The sequence below is a fragment of the Rissa tridactyla genome, chromosome 4, assembly GCF_028500815.1.
Source record: "Rissa tridactyla isolate bRisTri1 chromosome 4, bRisTri1.patW.cur.20221130, whole genome shotgun sequence".
In the NCBI taxonomy this organism is placed as follows: domain Eukaryota; kingdom Metazoa; phylum Chordata; class Aves; order Charadriiformes; family Laridae; genus Rissa; species Rissa tridactyla.
The window spans coordinates 74,373,049-74,389,770 of NC_071469.1; the positions used below are offsets into that span (position 1 = coordinate 74,373,049).

At 47.3% G+C, this 16,722-nt stretch overlaps 1 protein-coding gene across 3 annotated transcripts; it reads left to right on the forward strand.

Annotated features, from left to right (window-relative positions):
- The first annotated feature begins 46 nt into the window (after window positions 1–46).
- On the forward strand, window positions 47–6,950 carry FBXL8 (F-box and leucine rich repeat protein 8). Of its 3 annotated transcripts, XM_054200309.1 has the most exons (6): window positions 47–185; window positions 564–744; window positions 870–1,012; window positions 2,056–2,220; window positions 4,143–4,374; window positions 4,915–6,950. In XM_054200309.1, exons 5-6 carry the CDS (start codon window positions 4,211–4,213, stop codon window positions 5,888–5,890), a joined length of 1,140 nt encoding a protein of 379 aa, XP_054056284.1. In that variant the 5' UTR covers window positions 47–185; window positions 564–744; window positions 870–1,012; window positions 2,056–2,220; window positions 4,143–4,210; the 3' UTR covers window positions 5,891–6,950. The 3 variants fall into 3 exon arrangements, with proteins under 3 accessions (XP_054056284.1, XP_054056283.1, XP_054056282.1); XM_054200308.1 differs by lacking the exon at window positions 2,056–2,220 and having other exon boundaries at window positions 840–1,012; XM_054200307.1 differs by lacking the exon at window positions 2,056–2,220.
- Window positions 6,951–16,722: the final 9,772 nt, after the last annotated feature.

Genomic DNA, 16,722 nt, shown 5'->3' on the forward strand with positions numbered 1-16,722 from the left:
AATATTCCGCTTCCCGTGAACATCCGCCGGTTTTCTTGTATTGCCCCCCAAAGCCAGCCCCGAGAACCCGCGTTGCGTCCGCCCGAAGGGTGCCGTTGGCTGCGGCGGGGCCGGCCGGGCCTTGGCGCCTCTAAGGGCTCCACGCCGGCGGCTGGACGGACACCCAGCTTCGGCCACTCGTGTGGGTGAGGATACGTAAGGTGGTCAGGAACGACTTTGTTCAGGCAGCTGAAGAGCTCCTTGCTCCGTCGGGGGTGGAGGGGTTCGGGGTCACTTGGACCCCGCGTAGCTCGTGGCCAACAGCACCGTGTGGCTGGTGGGTCTTCAGCCTTCCCCCGCGACGCTAACGGGAGCGAGCGGTGGAAGCGAAGATTGGTTGGGTAATTACTGAGCTGCGGAGGGAGTTCAGTTCTCACACTCTCCCTTCCCCGGAGCTCATTTTGAAAAAGTGGTCTTGGGGTAATTTAATTGCGGAACGCAGTAACCCTGCAGCACCTGTAACTGCGCCCAGGGGTTTGCTCAGGAGGGGAGAGCGATTGATGATGTGGAGTTTCCTTCTCCAGGCAAATCCAGCAGGCTCGACGGGACACTGCCGTCCAAGAGCGCAGCGGGTGAAGGGGGAAAGCTCCCAAAAGAAACGAGCAGGGAGCCCGGCACCATTTGTGAGAGCAGCCCTGATGGAGGGGACCTCTGAGACTCTGCTTAGCAAAAGCAGAGCAGCGTGATACCGAGCGCAGTGAGCAGGTAGGGACACCTGGGCTGGTCTTCGCATCTCCAGATGATGGTGTCAGTATAGTTGCTGAATTCTGCTGGGTGTTCTGGTTTCGTCCTTCCTGCAGTGACCGGTCTCCCACCTCTTTCCGAGCCAGGCGAGGCTGTTAACTCCGCTGCGCTCCTCTGGTGATCCGAATGGACAGGTAGAGAGAGCGAAGCAGCTTTTCCCAAGTCCATGAGTGGTTCTGCATCAAGCAAAGCAAGGAGCTGGATTTGGGTCTCCAGCGCTCAACTTCAGGTAGGAGCTTCCTGCCCAGGCTGCGTTTGCTTGTATAGATGTCCTGCCGTGCACAGTGGGGTAACGCATAGATGTCCCGCTGTGCATGGAGGGGTAACAGCAGCTCCCTTGTTTGTCCCCCAGCTGGCGAGAAGCTGGCGTGGGCCTGGGGCCAGATTTTGTGCCCATGTGCTGGCTGCTGTCACTCTGGCTCCGCAGTCTGTTTGTGCAAACTCCCCACGGGGCTGAGCTTCAAACAGAAGTGGAAAGCATTATGAAAGATTTTTATATATACATAGATATATTGAAAATACATATGTATTTAATGCTATTTTACAACAACAGTATTTTAACAATGCTATCAAATTTGTTTGCTAAAGGAAAAACATAATTGAAATAAATGCCTGAAGGGGTTAATCCATGCTGGCTCTCCTGGGTGCTCTCCTTCACAGGAGCAGGCAGCACCCACAGTCCCCTTCAGGGTCTGTGCCCTGGTGGGGCCAGCGCTTCTGAAAATCAGGCATTTACTTGCTGATAGTTTAAGAAGCAACTTTTAAGTTCATGCTTTTAAGGGTTAAGGGGATTTAAATGAGCCTGGACATCCCAACCTTCCCCTACAAAAGACAAGCCTGAAGCAGTGCTGTGGGAACCACAGGGGGAAGTTGCTGTGGGGACCATCCCTCACCTGCGTCCCACGAACATTTTTCCTTGAAGCTAATCTATTTGCTCTATGTTGAGGGGGTAAGAAAGGAAAGAGCAGCTGAGACCTGAGTTTCTGCTAATCCTTGCTGAGCGCGAGCTTTCAGGGAGCATCCCGCATGGTGAAATCAAACCACTCGGAGTTTCACCGCTTGGGAAATAAAGATGAGGCTGCAGCTCAGCGGGGCTCCGCCGGCGTGGGATTTGGGTGTCGGGATTCAGTGGCGTGCCTGCTTGGGGAATGTGGAGCTGCAGTGTGGGGAAGGGTCAGCCCTGCAGGCAAGAGGGGTGTTAGCTGACTGGCGGGAGGACGGGTGCGGAAGGAGGAGGAGGACAGGGCTATTAATCTGTGCCTTCCCATAAAGGATAGCGCAGCATCCCGGCTCCCACCCTGTGGGCAGGGAAAGGCAGCTGGCTCTCGGCTGGTGATTTTCCGGATCTCCTCCTCTGCTCCTCCATCCGGAATGTAGCCAGTGCTGGCAGCCGCAGGCGGGGAGCACAGAGGAAGAAGAGGGGCTTTGCTCCGAGAGGTATGCTGCCATGGCGGGGTCTTCCCCGTGCCGCTGGGCTCGCAGGGAGAGTGGTAGCCATGCCGCGGGCGCCTTGGGCCCCTTGGCTGAGAGCCGCACCGCCTGTTCCTGTTGGGGTTGTCGGCCGCTCGCTCCCAGCCAGCCTCCGCCTGGGGCCTGCCGTGCGCAGAGCTGACAAAGCTCCGTCATCTCGTTAATAAAGCACAGAGATCACCGATGGCTTGCCGGAGCCGGTCCGGACCCGGCTCTCCTCACCGGGGCAGGCACGCAAGGTGGAGCCAAGCCAGCCCGCAGCGTTCACAGACTGTGAACCGGGCTCCTTGCCAACCCAAAGCCATTCCCTTACTTAAAGTAACGCCAGTAATTTTGCCTTTCTGCCTGTCTTCCTGCTCTCTGGCCGTATGTTTAAGCTTTTCCAAACAATTACCATGGCTAGAAATGTGCCCTTATTTTCTAAGAGATTCAAGGTCCTTTTCACCTGACTGTAAGAGCTCGACTTTAAGGAAAAATATTGTAATGAAAATGAAAGGAGCCGAACGTGTGAGATTTTGCCTAGGGCAAAGAGCAATTTAACATTTTGGCAACCATGTATTAGAGACGGTATTAAAAGCAACTAAAAGCAGAAAAGCAGGGTCCGAGCTGTCAAGGTGATTGTCAGAGAAAATGACAGAAGATCGTGAGTTCCCAGGAAGGAAACGGGACTGTATCACTTGGCTGTTCGAGCTCGGCGGTGGGTGGAAAGGGGCTTGTCACTGATAGATGGCAGATAAGATAGTGTAGCTGCTATGCTACTGCCACTTCACGCTCAAAATAATGAGTCACTCTTCAAAGCAGCGTATTAAAGAAAAATGTGCGATGGTGCTCCTCTCTGCATTATGCTTTTTGCATCGCTACTCCGTATTTGCTTCGTGTTTTTCAACTCTTTCCCTACTTCGAGGATATCTAGAAGTGCAGGTTTTCATTCGCATGAAACCTGCGATGCTGAAATAATGCTGTGGCTGCGGGACCTGGGGCTTCCATAGCGAGAGGGCATGCCCTGAAATTCGGAGGGAGATTGCGAGGCTCGGCCCGTGCTCCAGCGCTAGCCTAGGAAGGGGAACGTTTGGATTTAAAAATCCCTCGCTTGTTTATGAGAGGGTTGAAAAAATTCATCATGTCGGTAGTTTTATTTGTGCAAAAATCTAGAAGATGGATAAAACACATTTTTGGAAGATGAGGAATGAAAAAATAAGGTAGCGGTCTGTTCCTGTTAACCACAGCCTTCTTCCCAGGCATTTATTCTTTTGCATTATAGCTCACCTGAAAGGTTAATCAAAATATGCGTTTCCATTTCTAAGTCAGACATGTATAAATGCAGTTTCTGAGAACAGGATTCACAGTAAATAAGAGACTTTTTTCAAACCGTCACCTCTCATGATAGGCAAGTACCACTGTAATTAAGCTACTGGTTTCTACTGTAGGCCTTCTGTTTCACTGTCAGTAAAAATGGATATGTGGGGCTGTTTTCTGTGCAGAGCTTCTGCTTGCAAAGAGGTTGGGTTTTTTTTTCATCCCACAGTTTGAGAAATCTGTCTCAGCTTTTTGAATACCGGTGCAGCAGTACTGGAAAATTCCCTTGCATTTTTATTACTCAGAGTAGCAAAACGTGACGGCAAGAAAAAAGGCGCTTTGTTTCACCAAGGCTTTGATCTGATATGTTTAAGTCTTGAAAAGTATCACCCAGCTTCTTAGCATTGATTGAAAAAACTGTGCAAAACAATTGGCCAACAGATTTTCCTCATTCTTGCGTTCAATTTCAAAATTCGGTGAAGTTTCAAGTTTGCAAAAAATTTTGATCTTCTCTGTGATCCAGTTGCATTGGTTTGATTTGTTAAATAAATTCTAATGTCTGTGTCTGTCTTCTGTTTTGTTTTTCTGAACAGGGACTTTTGAGAATTAATTGCAGTTTCGGAAGTTTCTCCCATTTTTGAAACCTGACTGAATTGGCAAAATGCCCGCTCCAGTTCCAGGACTGTGGAACTACCTCCCAGAAGAAATCCTCATCCAAATTTTCTATTATCTTTCGCTTCGAGATAGATACGCGGTCTTCCAGGTGTGCAGGCAATGGGCTACAGCTGTTTCTTCCAGCTCTGTTTGGCATTTCACAGAGATCAGGTAAGAGGGGTGGGTTTCTAATGTCCAAGCATCTTTGCAGGCGTCACCAGATTGTTGTTTCCAGTGCACGTCAAACATTTACACCGCTCTACTATGAGGTTATTGATGTGAATTGTGACTTCTGTGCGTGACGATATTATCTTACATGACTAGTACCTGTTTATATAATAGAGAAAACCGTGTGTTTATGATGGGTTTTTTCAGGTGCTGCTGCTGATTTGGGTTTTATGGGAAATACTACATCCTTATGTATATTGCTCTAAGTTGCCATTTGAAAGTGGCAAGAGACAAAGGTACTGAATAGTTAACCTTGTTGTGACACTGACTTCTCTGATGGGTCTTTCTGGGGACTGACTCTTCTCACCTCCTGACTCCTTCAGTGTTTGACCGTACAGCGACTCTCCAGGCATCAAGTAAGAAGAAACATTTAGGGTACCTGTTGACGTTTGCAGAAACGCTAGTAAAGGAAAGGAGAGTATCTGCTCTGTGCTTGCTCAGCTCAGCGTTCACGGTGACTAAGAGTTTGTTTTACCCTTCCAGCTGTGATTCAGAGGATGAGGAAGGCATGCTGCAGAGCTTGCTCCAGTTCCTCAGCCAAATCAAACACCTGAAGATTGTGTTTGACCAATCCAAGGAGGTCAACCGGAAGAACGTGACACGCATCTTGGATGTGTTGGCAAAACAGAACCACAAACTGCAGCAGCTGTGCATTGTGTGCCATGGGGAGAACCCCTATTTCTACTCTGGCCAGGACATCCTACAGAGCATACGGAATATATGTGCCACTACAAACCAGATAGATCTTCAGCATATTGATTTTCGACAAATGCCCTTCACTCTCGACGACGAGCTTGTTGAACTCTTGGCTACCACCAACCCAAACTTGCACAGTTTGTTCATCAACAACCGCACCCTGGTGTGCAACGTGGCACCAGGCACCATTGGGAAAGTTCTCAGAGCATGTCCCAAACTCTCGGCCTTGGGGGTTTACTATGCCAGTTTGTCTGATGATGTGTTTCAGGAACTACTCAAGCCCGAAAGAGCAGCTTTCACCCATTTAGACATTTTCTGTGAGCGCCTGGACAAATATATACCGGTTATCTCAGAAGAGCTCTGGGCTGCTGTAAGTCAAAAGCATCCTCAACTCCGTGTAGACCTAGAGTTTGATCATACGGTCCCTGCCTGCAAAATCCCACGGATCCTAAAGCTGAATATACCTGTGAGCACACTGCAACTTAATACCTATAATTACATGGTAAATCAGATTAGGTTTGTCACCCAGAGCTACAGCAGTACTTTAAAGAAGCTGATGCTGCAAACCACGTCCTCGGAGGACTTGAATTCCTCGCTCATCGATCTGGCCAGGCAGTGCAGAAATCTATTGGAGATCCACTGCTACTGTGTGGTTAGCCAGGAGGTGGTAGAAGCGTTCCTCACCCACTGCCCCAGTCTCAAACAGTACACTCTGAAGGTCACCAAGGAACGGCACCCCTGGAAACCAGTAACAGTTCGGTGACCAGCTCCTACTGACTTCCTGGGGGAATCATGGGCCATCTGCAAGAGGACGGGGAAAGAAAATTTGGGGCTACAGGGAAAATGCTGCAAAGTGCCCTCTGCACTCATTGAGAACGTGCTGTTTCACCAGCGCTGGCTGTTACATATGATGCACACCTGTTCTGCAGACCAAGCATTTACACTCAAATGTGATAGAGAAAGGATTATACAGAGATACAGAATTGCCCCCCTTGTTTTTTTTTTTTCCTTTATGGGGTTATTTAGGGCAGGTCTTTTTTCTTCTCTGTTTCTTTGTTTAGCAGGAATGCCGAGTTTACCCTTTGCCGGTTTTTACAGAGGACCTCAGCGAAATTTAGTTTTGATTTTACACTTTAAAAGAATCTCAAAGTCAAGCACATTGTGTCAGGCGCCCTCAAATAGACAGTTAAGGAAGTGGCACTTTTTCTGCCCAGTGGGGTACTTAGCCGTGCAGATCCAGTGAGCTGTAGCAACAAACTGTCATCATCTGATGGAAAATCCACTCTAACTTTGGTAATTCCTCTTTTGGCATTTCGGTGATGATGAACTCGCCATTATCCAGTTGTCACGTAACTTCCAGCTTGGAGGGAAACAACAGGAGCTGAATTATGGTAGAAAGTACAAGCAGGAGAAAAAGCACTTAAGGAAAAACATTCACAAGGTAGTAATAAAAGGCACATGGCCTGCAAATTCCCCTGCCCATCTTGCCTTGCTTTTGCTCAGGAATGCAGATTTCCAGGTTACAATTTGAATACCTTTTGCAGAGACCTTTACTTTTATTACATTGTTAGTGTTTCTTAGGAGAATCGAGAGCCTTGGCAGTTTTTGCAATGATACCTGCATTCATGTGCACGTTATCGTGCATCTGAAGTGGGGGGGGGGTGTTGGCCTGCTGTACCAAGGGTTTTGGTGAGTGATATTTGAAGAGCAGTTTCTGAGTTGAAATGATCTTGGCATAAAGCTACGCTGAGAGCACCTATTTAGAGCTATCTAAAGCATTTATAATAATAATAAAAGCATATTATCATGTGTCATGGATGGAATTATTTGACACGGTTATGATTTCGCAGCGATTCAAAATGTATTAGTGACTTGAGGTAGATCAAGAGGTTGAATTTTAGCAGCACTTAATCATTAGTCGACTGAAAGATGTACAAGGTGATTTAACAAAATAATTGAACAGCGACTTAATTACAGATTTGAAGATGACAAGATCCACACCAACTGGCTCTAAGGTATCCCCAATCAATACATCCACATATGAGCAAAAGCGTTTATCACAAATTAATACGTCTACATGTAAGAAAAGCCTATAAGCGCGTACACACACACTTGTCTCTGATTGCTGGGATCAAAATCTCTTAGTAGGGGGAGACTCCAACGAGCCGAGGGGTGCCTTTTAGCTCCTACATGTGCAGGGACAAAGAGAACATCTGCATCCGTAAAGCTGATGTGCACACCAGAAACAGGTGGAGAGGTGGACGAGAGACTAGCCTATAGTTAACGATTTCTCTTTTCCCGTGTTTCGAGTAAATACTCACAGTGCATCAGCATTCCCCAACGGGCCATAATTGGGGCTGGAGAGGGATTCTCTCACCCTGGCCTCTGCTCCTCCAGGTGTCAGCCTGAGCGGCTCCTGGCTCCGGGGAGGTGGTGGCCACAGCCCGCTGTGAGCCAGGAGAGCTCAAAGGGTCTCACTGGAATCGCTACTTATAGGAGCCAAGATAATTGTCTTTTGTCAGGTATGTTCCCACTCGGGCCCAGCTCGGGCAATGGGATATTCTGGCACTTTCCACCGGTTACACCGGCCCAGAACTCGCTGGATCTTGGGGTCCTGGTATCCCCCACGCACTGTGGCCACAGTCCTCCATATGTTGTCAGGAGTGATCGATTTATAGTTATTATTTTCAAAGGGCAGGAGCCATGGGAGCCGGGCATGCTGAGGGGTTGCCATAGCGTTCTGGTCCGTTGCTCTCCACCTTTTCTTTCTTTCCCGTTGGACCATTACGTGATGTTCCAGCCCATTGTATGTGTCCCAGGTGGGGAGGAAATCGCGCCAAGCACTGAGTGGCCCAAAGTGTGTGTGTGTGGGGGGTGTTGCACCGCCACAATCCGCCCCGTGACTGAAGTCAATGTATTTCATCCGTGGAGCGGCAGTGTGCCTGCCTCTTGCCTATAAACAGGGAATGCCGCAATCCAATTATAATTTGAGGGAAATGTTGTGTTTGGCTAGTCTCTCCGACTTTCATTAAATGTGGTTAAATGACATCGTATACGCAGGGAAATTTTGGCAAAAACGTAACTTATTTTAGCCATCCTCCAAACTCTGAACAATGTTTAACAATAAGCGCACTATAGCAGCGATCACTAAGATCACGATAGGGTGCAACACCAGGTTTAGTGTTCCAGTCGCCGTTGGAGACCATCCAAACAGGACTTCCCACCATGGCTGTTCTCTATCTTTTTGACGTTTTTTCACACTCAATGTATGTCTTCGATGTTTCGGTGGACTGTGATAAGAGTCTTTTGTACGGTTTCTCATGCTTGTTAGAGAAGGTTGGTTAAATCAGGGGTGGTGAAGGTATTGTCTGACTATAGTTAGATTCATTCTAACAGCTGTGGGTTGTAGCTCACGGTATAACATGTAATCAAAAGACAAATCATCGTGAGCAGTTTTTGGTACAGAAAAATTAAAATCACAACCAATAATCATAGAAAAGTTGCACACACATAAGTTAAGCTGACTGGTTGTGTTATAGGCAAGATCATCTATCAATAAAGACTGACACAATGTTCGCGTGCAGACACATCCTTTTCCAACATATATGACCAGTTTCCGGAATCTTATTGGGGTTGCTCTGAGGGCTTTTACAATTAATTGATGAGCATTTTCTTTAGTTTGTTCCCAATGAGGTAAAATGTCTGATAGGAGCCATTGACTTGCTCCCAAGGCTGAGAAAGGTGGCTTTAGTGGGCGGTCCGGTTTGGTAAGATCATGGTAGCAGCCGTAAGTTTGTTCAGTAGGACTTCAGTGTCTATGCTATCTAGTACTCCTAGTCCTGTTCCCAGGAACCCGGTGGTGTCCCAGCATACGCCTCGGGATTGCTTATTGTTAAAAGCTCACGCGTGTAGCCATGCTAGCCAGCCAGCATGAGCGACTCCCAGAAAGGTAGAACAGTCTGGTCTAATTGGTGACACATTAAAGTGCAGGGCTAGTTCCAGTCTTTTTAGGGACCGACTGGGGTTAAAGAGAACTCGCTGTTGTCCTGTATTTTTACTTCTGTAAGGGCCTGCACTATAAATGTGAGGAGACAGTTTGATAGGAGGCCAAATTGGCAAAGATGGTTGTTGAATTTCGATTTCAACCTGGAAGGCCAAACTGGAATGGAAATTGAAGTCGGCCCAGAAACACATTCTGAGTACTGAGCAGGATGTGGTAAAGGTATACCAATATTCACGTCCATAAGGACAAACACGTGCATGGTCAAAATCACGTTTATTTCCAATATATTCTACAGTAATGTGTAAAGCTTTTGCACACTCAGTATGGTTTTCAATTGGGCATCCTATTGAAACGGTGTCTCCACTTATCCATTTTAGAGATGGAATTTGCCAATCTTTGTCGTCATCTTTTATAATCCATTTTTGTTTAGGGAAGGCAAAATTATTGCGTAACACTACTACAGACAAATTTAGAGATTTGGCAGGGTAAGTGTTGGGTGCATACTCATTATAGCCTGTACGAGCGTGGATCTATGGCCATCCTGTTGTGCACGAGTCCCATATATTATGTGTGCCAATTGTCAAATCAAATAGTAGATCTGTGGTTTTATGGCCCTAAATACGAAATGCAATTACAGGTTTGGTAAAGGTGAAATTATATCAGTGGACTGAATTTGGTTCTGTTATTTTATAACAATTGTTGTTGTGATTTTCTGGTATGGAGAAATCAGTACAAAATACTTTATTTCGGTTGGCTTATGGAACGTGGATCCATTGGTTACCTGGCACCCAATTTGTATTTTCTCTTCTGGCATGGCTTGGAGTTGAGCCATTCGATGGGAGTCATCCCAGCCCCGTTCCTCTTTTGTGTATACTTTTTTCCCCATGTAAGACTAAAGTAGAAAGACTTAGGCCTGCCTTGCTTTGTGGTCTTCCAAGACTTCCAGGGTATCTTAGTAGTGCATGGTCCCATCGGTCTTGTGTGTGGGCCATTGTAAGCGTACTTACTCCAACGAGGAGAGAGAGAGAGAGTGGGGAAAGGGCGTGTATCCATCATCGTTGTTGTTGCCATTGAGGTATATCCCAGCAGATCGATGCAGCAAGGGAGAGAAGAGGTAGACACGATGCTGGGAAGATGCCGATGTCAAAGGTGGGATCACTTCCACTGTGCTATTGAGTGGGTTCGTTGGAGATGTTGTTCCTTCCCAAGATGTCGTTGGTGGAGTTCGTCATTTCTGTTTAAGAGAAAGAAAAAAGAAAGAACTGTCTCGGCAGGGAAGGCCGAACAGGTTACCCCCTTTTGTGATGCAGCATATGTCATACGCTTTTCACCAGGGAGCCGTAAATTAGCTTTTGCAGTTTGGCACACAGCAGAAGTTCCCACGATGCCAGTAACTTTAACTCTTTGCCGTTCAGGTCGTAAGCCCAGCTTGTCAGCATCCTCTTGTGTAATAATTGACATTTGCACTGCGGTATCAATGAAAAATTTTGTGAATTGCTTTTGAGGACCAACTGGAATTAAAATGTAAGGGTCACTCTCATTTAGCCATTAGTAAGTTTCTACTTTCCAGACAGGTAGGCCCAATCACCTTCCAGCCACTATTAGTTCTTTCTTTTATGTTTTGTAACTGATATCTATAAGGGGAGAAAGGGTTAATTTTCTCTCTAGGAGCCCGCAATGGAGGAGTTGGAGTGTTTGGATGGTGTTGTTTCTGGAATGCTTGAATTAGACTCAGAATGACACTTAGTCAGCTGTCTCTGAATCACGGCTCTAGGAATTCCTAGCGCCAATGCTTGATTCCATAACTCTTTTTCCACTCCTGGTCCTTTAATTGCTGGTCGAAGGGTTTTGGTTCTTGGGTGCTATTTTGATGCGAGTGCTGAATTTGCCTAACAGCACAACCTGTATTTTTTGGTTCACTGGGAATTCCATCCCATCCCGTTTCTCACATATGATCGATAGTTTCATGCATTAACATTACCCAGGTGGGGACCTCCCTGCGACATGCCTCACTCATCTTCCTCTTCATCCTCTTTAATGGTCTGTGTTAAATTTATTCATTCCTTATGATTTAAGTTCCTCTGGATTTCATCCCTTTTTGCAACAAGGAAGGGTTTGAGTGTGGCAGGGGCTCCTTTTATTAATGGTTTAAGCATAGCAGAAGTTACAGGAGCATCAATGGAGTCATGCTGATGCATGGCTTGAATACAGGAAGCCTTTGTAAAAGCTGCAGAGAGCTCATTTAGAGATTTGATAGGAATTAATAGGGGTTCTCGCCTCTCTAAAACGTCGGTGCCACCAGCCCAACCTGCTACTCAGCTGGTTGGCGAGTGGGAGTCCTTTGGGGGGTCAGACCCAGCATTTAAGAAGACGCCAGGGACCCAATAGCTCTTGGCTCCCTTGACATCTAGCAAAATTCTGTCTCCCTCGGTTAGAGACACTCCCCGTAGGCATTCGGTTTCGGTTTCTCTCGGCTTATGGCCATCACGATCTTGTAAATTGGTCTTCAGAGTTGAATCACATGGAGTTGTTCCAGTAGTGCTTTCTCCTTCACCGCCCAGAAGTCCTGCAGTTACTTCTGATTTAATAATTGGTCTGACCGGGAGTAGGGGAGGCTCAGGCGGATGAAAAGAATTAGCTTTGTCCGAGCCATTATTTTTTGAATCATCCCAGCTGTTACCATCCCAGTCTTCGGGAGACACAATTAATTTTCTAATTTGAACTATGTCGGGGGCATTTGGAGACTTCATTAGCATCAATTCAACATGTTCTCCAAGTTTTTGTTGTTTTAATTGAAATTCATTAAGGTTTTTTTGCAGTTGTTCTATTTTAACTGATAACAAGTTGTGTAGATTTGCGCCCCTCGAGCTCGTCCTGTAAGTCCTGTATTTTTTGAGTAAGTTTTCCTCTTTCCTGACAGGCAGCTTCTAGGCACACTCCCAGCATTTTACAAATTATACCTTTGTCTTTCCCAACTTTAGTTGAACCTCTAGTGTTTGTTAACTGTTTCTCTACCTCTTCCCAGTTACGCCGATTATTACAAGCCCAATCCTCTGGGAAGGTGGGATTTGGTTGAATACCACGTTTTTGCAAGTATTCAGGGATTTTGCTTGCCATCCTGCCGACTATGCCAATCTGTCGCGGATGGAAATACTTGACACGGTTATGATTTCGCAGCGATTCAAAATGTATTAGTGACTTGAGGTAGATCAAGAGGTTGAATTTTAGCAGCACTTAATCATTAGTCGACTGAAAGATGTACAAGGTGATTTAACAAAATAATTGAACAGCGACTTAATTACAGATTTGAAGATGACAAGATCCACACCAACTGGCTCTAAGGTATCCCCAATCAATACATCCACATATGAGCAAAAGCGTTTATCACAAATTAATACGTCTACATGTAAGAAAAGCCTATAAGCGCGTACACACACACTTGTCTCTGATTGCTGGGATCAAAATCTCTTAGTAGGGGGAGACTCCAACGAGCCGAGGGGTGCCTTTTAGCTCCTACATGTGCAGGGACAAAGAGAACATCTGCATCCGTAAAGCTGATGTGCACACCAGCAACAGGTGGAGAGGTGGACGAGAGACTAGCCTATAGTTAACGATTTCTCTTTTCCCGTGTTTCGAGTAAATACTCACAGTGCATCAGCATTCCCCAACGGGCCATAATTGGGGCTGGAGAGGGATTCTCTCACCCTGGCCTCTGCTCCTCCAGGTGTCAGCCTGAGCGGCTCCTGGCTCCGGGGAGGTGGTGGCCACAGCCCGCTGTGAGCCAGGAGAGCTCAAAGGGTCTCACTGGAATCGCTACTTATAGGAGCCGAGATAATTGTCTTTTGTCAGGTATGTTCCCACTCGGGCCCAGCTCGGGCAATGGGATATTCTGGCACTTTCCACCGGTTACACCGGCCCAGAACTCGCTGGATCTTGGGGTCCTGGTATCCCCTGCGCACCGTGGCCACAGTCCTCCATATGTTGTCAGGAGTGATCGATTTACAGTTATTATTTTCAAAGGGCAGGAGCCATGGGAGCCGGGCATGCTGAGGGGTTGCCATAGCGTTCTGGTCCGTTGCTCTCCACCTTTTCTTTCTTTCACGTTGGACCATTACGTGATGTTCCGGCCCATTGTATGTGTCCCAGGTGGGGAGGAAATCGCGCCAAGCACCGAGGTGGGGGGAGACTTTGCACCACCACCACATTTAGATTCTGTGTGTAGCTGTTTTTATGACCCTCTCTTCTCACCCAAGAGCCAAATCATTTCTCTTGACAAATAACAGAGCATCTGTAGCCAAACCAGCTTACAATTTTGACTTTTCAAAATCTTGCCACGGATGTGCAGCCCTGAGGTCTGGCCAGCCCTTATTCATCTCTCCTGGCCAATGTTTCCGACAAGAAAATTGCAAAATAACACTTCAGGTGCCTTCACAAACCTGGCATTGCTGTGCCTGGGCGTCCCACAGGCTCTGGGCAGGTGGGTTCATGCTGGTGACTCGCTAAGCGCCCAGGAGAAGGTGCGCAGCACGTGTCCCCTTTGCATGACGCTGCGGATTTATTCACGGCTCTGTGAGATCGGCTGCGGTGCATTTTCATTCTGTGTATTGTTCTCCGGGGCTGGTGATGCCATCGCTTTGTGCTGAGTTTTTAAGAGTGCAAGCAGCACTGCTGATGTGACTCCCCGGGAGCCTACTTTCCACTGGCCCGGGATAAAAATTCGGTGGTTCATCCTCTGCCGGCCGCAGGCGCGTGCAGGGAGGCAGGCACGCCGAGAGCGATGGGGTTAGTGTAGCCGGGGCGCCGCAAAACTATGCAGGATTCACCCGGCGCTCTGGTGATGGATGGATACTCCAGCAATGTGCCAGCTTTCCTAACCAAACTCTGGACGCTGGTGGAAGATCCCGAAACGAACCATCTCATCTGCTGGAGTAGTGTAAGTACAGCCAATATCAGGTGTCACCGAGTGCCTGCAACACCGGGAGAAACTGAGGCGTGAGGCCCAAACGGTACCACAACAGCTTTACAAGTGCTGGCCAGCTAAGTGGGAGAGTGAAAGGACCGGTAGTTCGTTAGGGGACCTTTTGAATATACTTGATATTATTTATTTGCAATATTGTGGCTTTTCTGTTTCAAAGGGAGAGCTGGTTTGAGAGTATTTTAATAACAATATTTACACATTTCACTTAAAGCATCTTAAGTGGTGTCTAATACTGAATCTTCTAAAAATCCAGGCTCTTTGAGAGGTTTCTCACCTTGCTTCAACCTGCAATTCCCTAAAATATTCTAGAAAAGGTGCAAAACCCTTAAATAATTCCACTACTGTTTGTGTTATTTCACGTGTGTTTCTTATCAGCCTTTCACAAATGCTTCGGGAGAAGGCAGCAGACAAAGAGCATTCACACCTGAGGCTGAAACCGATAGTTTAAACAGATCTCAGAGTGGCACCCTAAATCGCTCACTATTTCGGAAGAGCTTTACTTGATGTTACAACTAGTCCGTGCGATGATCGTGGTGAGGTGTGTATGTGCTGTCTGCCCAGCTTCATCTGGATAGAGTGCTTTGCTTTGGCTTCTGATTTCTCACCAAGGCGTTAAAGTACTAAGTGCAATCAGAGAATTAAAATGATTTATTTGTCCCCCTCGTACAGTATTTTGATACCACGCTGTGCTTTTGACCTGATTAGGACGTGCTGCAGATAATGTTGTGATTTGTCTTCAGCGGGGAGTTATCAGATCAGTTGTTTGCATAATCTTGTTCTCTGAAATTGAGACTCTATAACAAAAGCAGATTTAAAGGGAAGACGTCTAAAGCAGCCCCTCTGCCGTGTGTTTGCGTCCAGTAGAGTTTTCATGCAAAACTTGATGGGGTTTGAGTTGCATTGCTATCCAAGGCAATGGATGCTTTCTGATACTGGTATTACCTGGCCATACCTCTCCCAACCACCGAGTTTTGGTATCCTGTGTCTTAAATAAGGACTTTTAAACCAAGAAGGATTTCCTAAGATGTATAAATAGTCCCCTCTCTGTTACGCTTGTTTGCCTGACCACCCCCACCACGCTCTGCTTTCCTGCAACCTAACATAGGCTGTAGCTACGTTCTTGGGGTGGGTTGGTAAGGCTTTTAGGTGCCTAAGTTTCCCACGTCGCATCCTCCTCTTCTACCCATCAGTGTTGCTGGAGCTGAGAAATTGCGCGCATGCCTAAGATTTGTGGATGTAATCGGAACTCTTAGAAAATAGGACCTATAAGGACCTATGAACTGTTTCTTGGCATGAAGGAGAAGAGATGGGAGAGGAAACCTGGTGACAGTTTATATATATACTAAAGGCTGTTGTAAGGTCAAAAGGAAAAGTCTGCTGTCTGTGTCCATGGTAGATTGGACAAGAAGTAATTAAATGCATTTTTGAAATGGAAGATGCAGTCAGGAAGAAATCCTAGCAAATTCCTGGAGTAGTTGGCCTGGGCTGGGCACAGGGTGTCTGTCATCTTGGGTCTGTCAAAAACAGTTAGGAGAAGCATCTGCCAAGACTGACATGCTGCAGAGTCGATTTTGCCTTGGGCAGAGAAGACTTTCAAAGTTTCTCCCAGCTTGTGCTCCCCTGATGTGAGACAAGCAAAGCACAGCTGCTGTATGGGAACAAGCTGGCACATGCACCGTTCTTCGGTGAACACACAGTAACTCCAAAGTCTCTTGTGCCCATAGGAACCTTTTTGGGAACACCGGCTTCTGAGAACATTGCAGCCCTGAATTCAAAGGAAGGACCTCTCAAGAGAGGTGATAAGGAGGTGTTCAGGTACACGAAACCCTTGTGATTTTCCATCAGCATGCCCAGCCTGGGACACAGCTGTATCCCAGAGTGAGTGGGCAGAAGCACAAGGGAAGCAGGATAATCGGGCTCTGTCCCCACAACAGCCTTTGCGGTGTTTTGGGAAACCCTGGTCCCTGCTGTCATGTCTGCAAGCTCAATCTGTGAGATAATTCCAGCACACAAGTCATGAGTGAATCTCTTCAGTGCTGGATCAGCCTTTGCTTCTGCTGCATGGGGTAAGGAATGATAGGGAAGACCCTGGGGATGGTCAACGGGCACTGTCGAGGCAAACAGTCGTGTTTGCAGCCATGAACGAGGAGCAAGAAGCACAGCTGACCCAAAGTTGCTTGTTTGTGGGCGTGCAGGGTTAATTGTTAGAGCTGAGCACAGAGGGCATTGGCACTGTTTGGTGATGGAAGCGTAGTGGTGACGAGCAGGGTTTGCCAGCTGGCTGTTTTCCGGAGGCTGTGGGCAGGCTACAGGCACACACCGCCCCTCATTAGTCACTGAGCTTTCTCATGGTCCTGATTACACTCCCTGCTTTAGAAACTTCTAGGCAGCCCCGAGCACACCCGTGCAGCTACAGACCCTGTGATGGGACCCACACATGGCTGGGTGCTCACTCTTACGAAACACTGTCCTCCTCTGTCAAAAACCAGTCCGCTGTGAAATAACCCCCCCGGGCTGATACACCACTTGATGCCGGTAGTAACGCTGAACGCAGCAGGAGGATGACGGTGGCTGTGCTGCTCTCAGAGCCCTCCCTGCCAACATCGTGCAGACC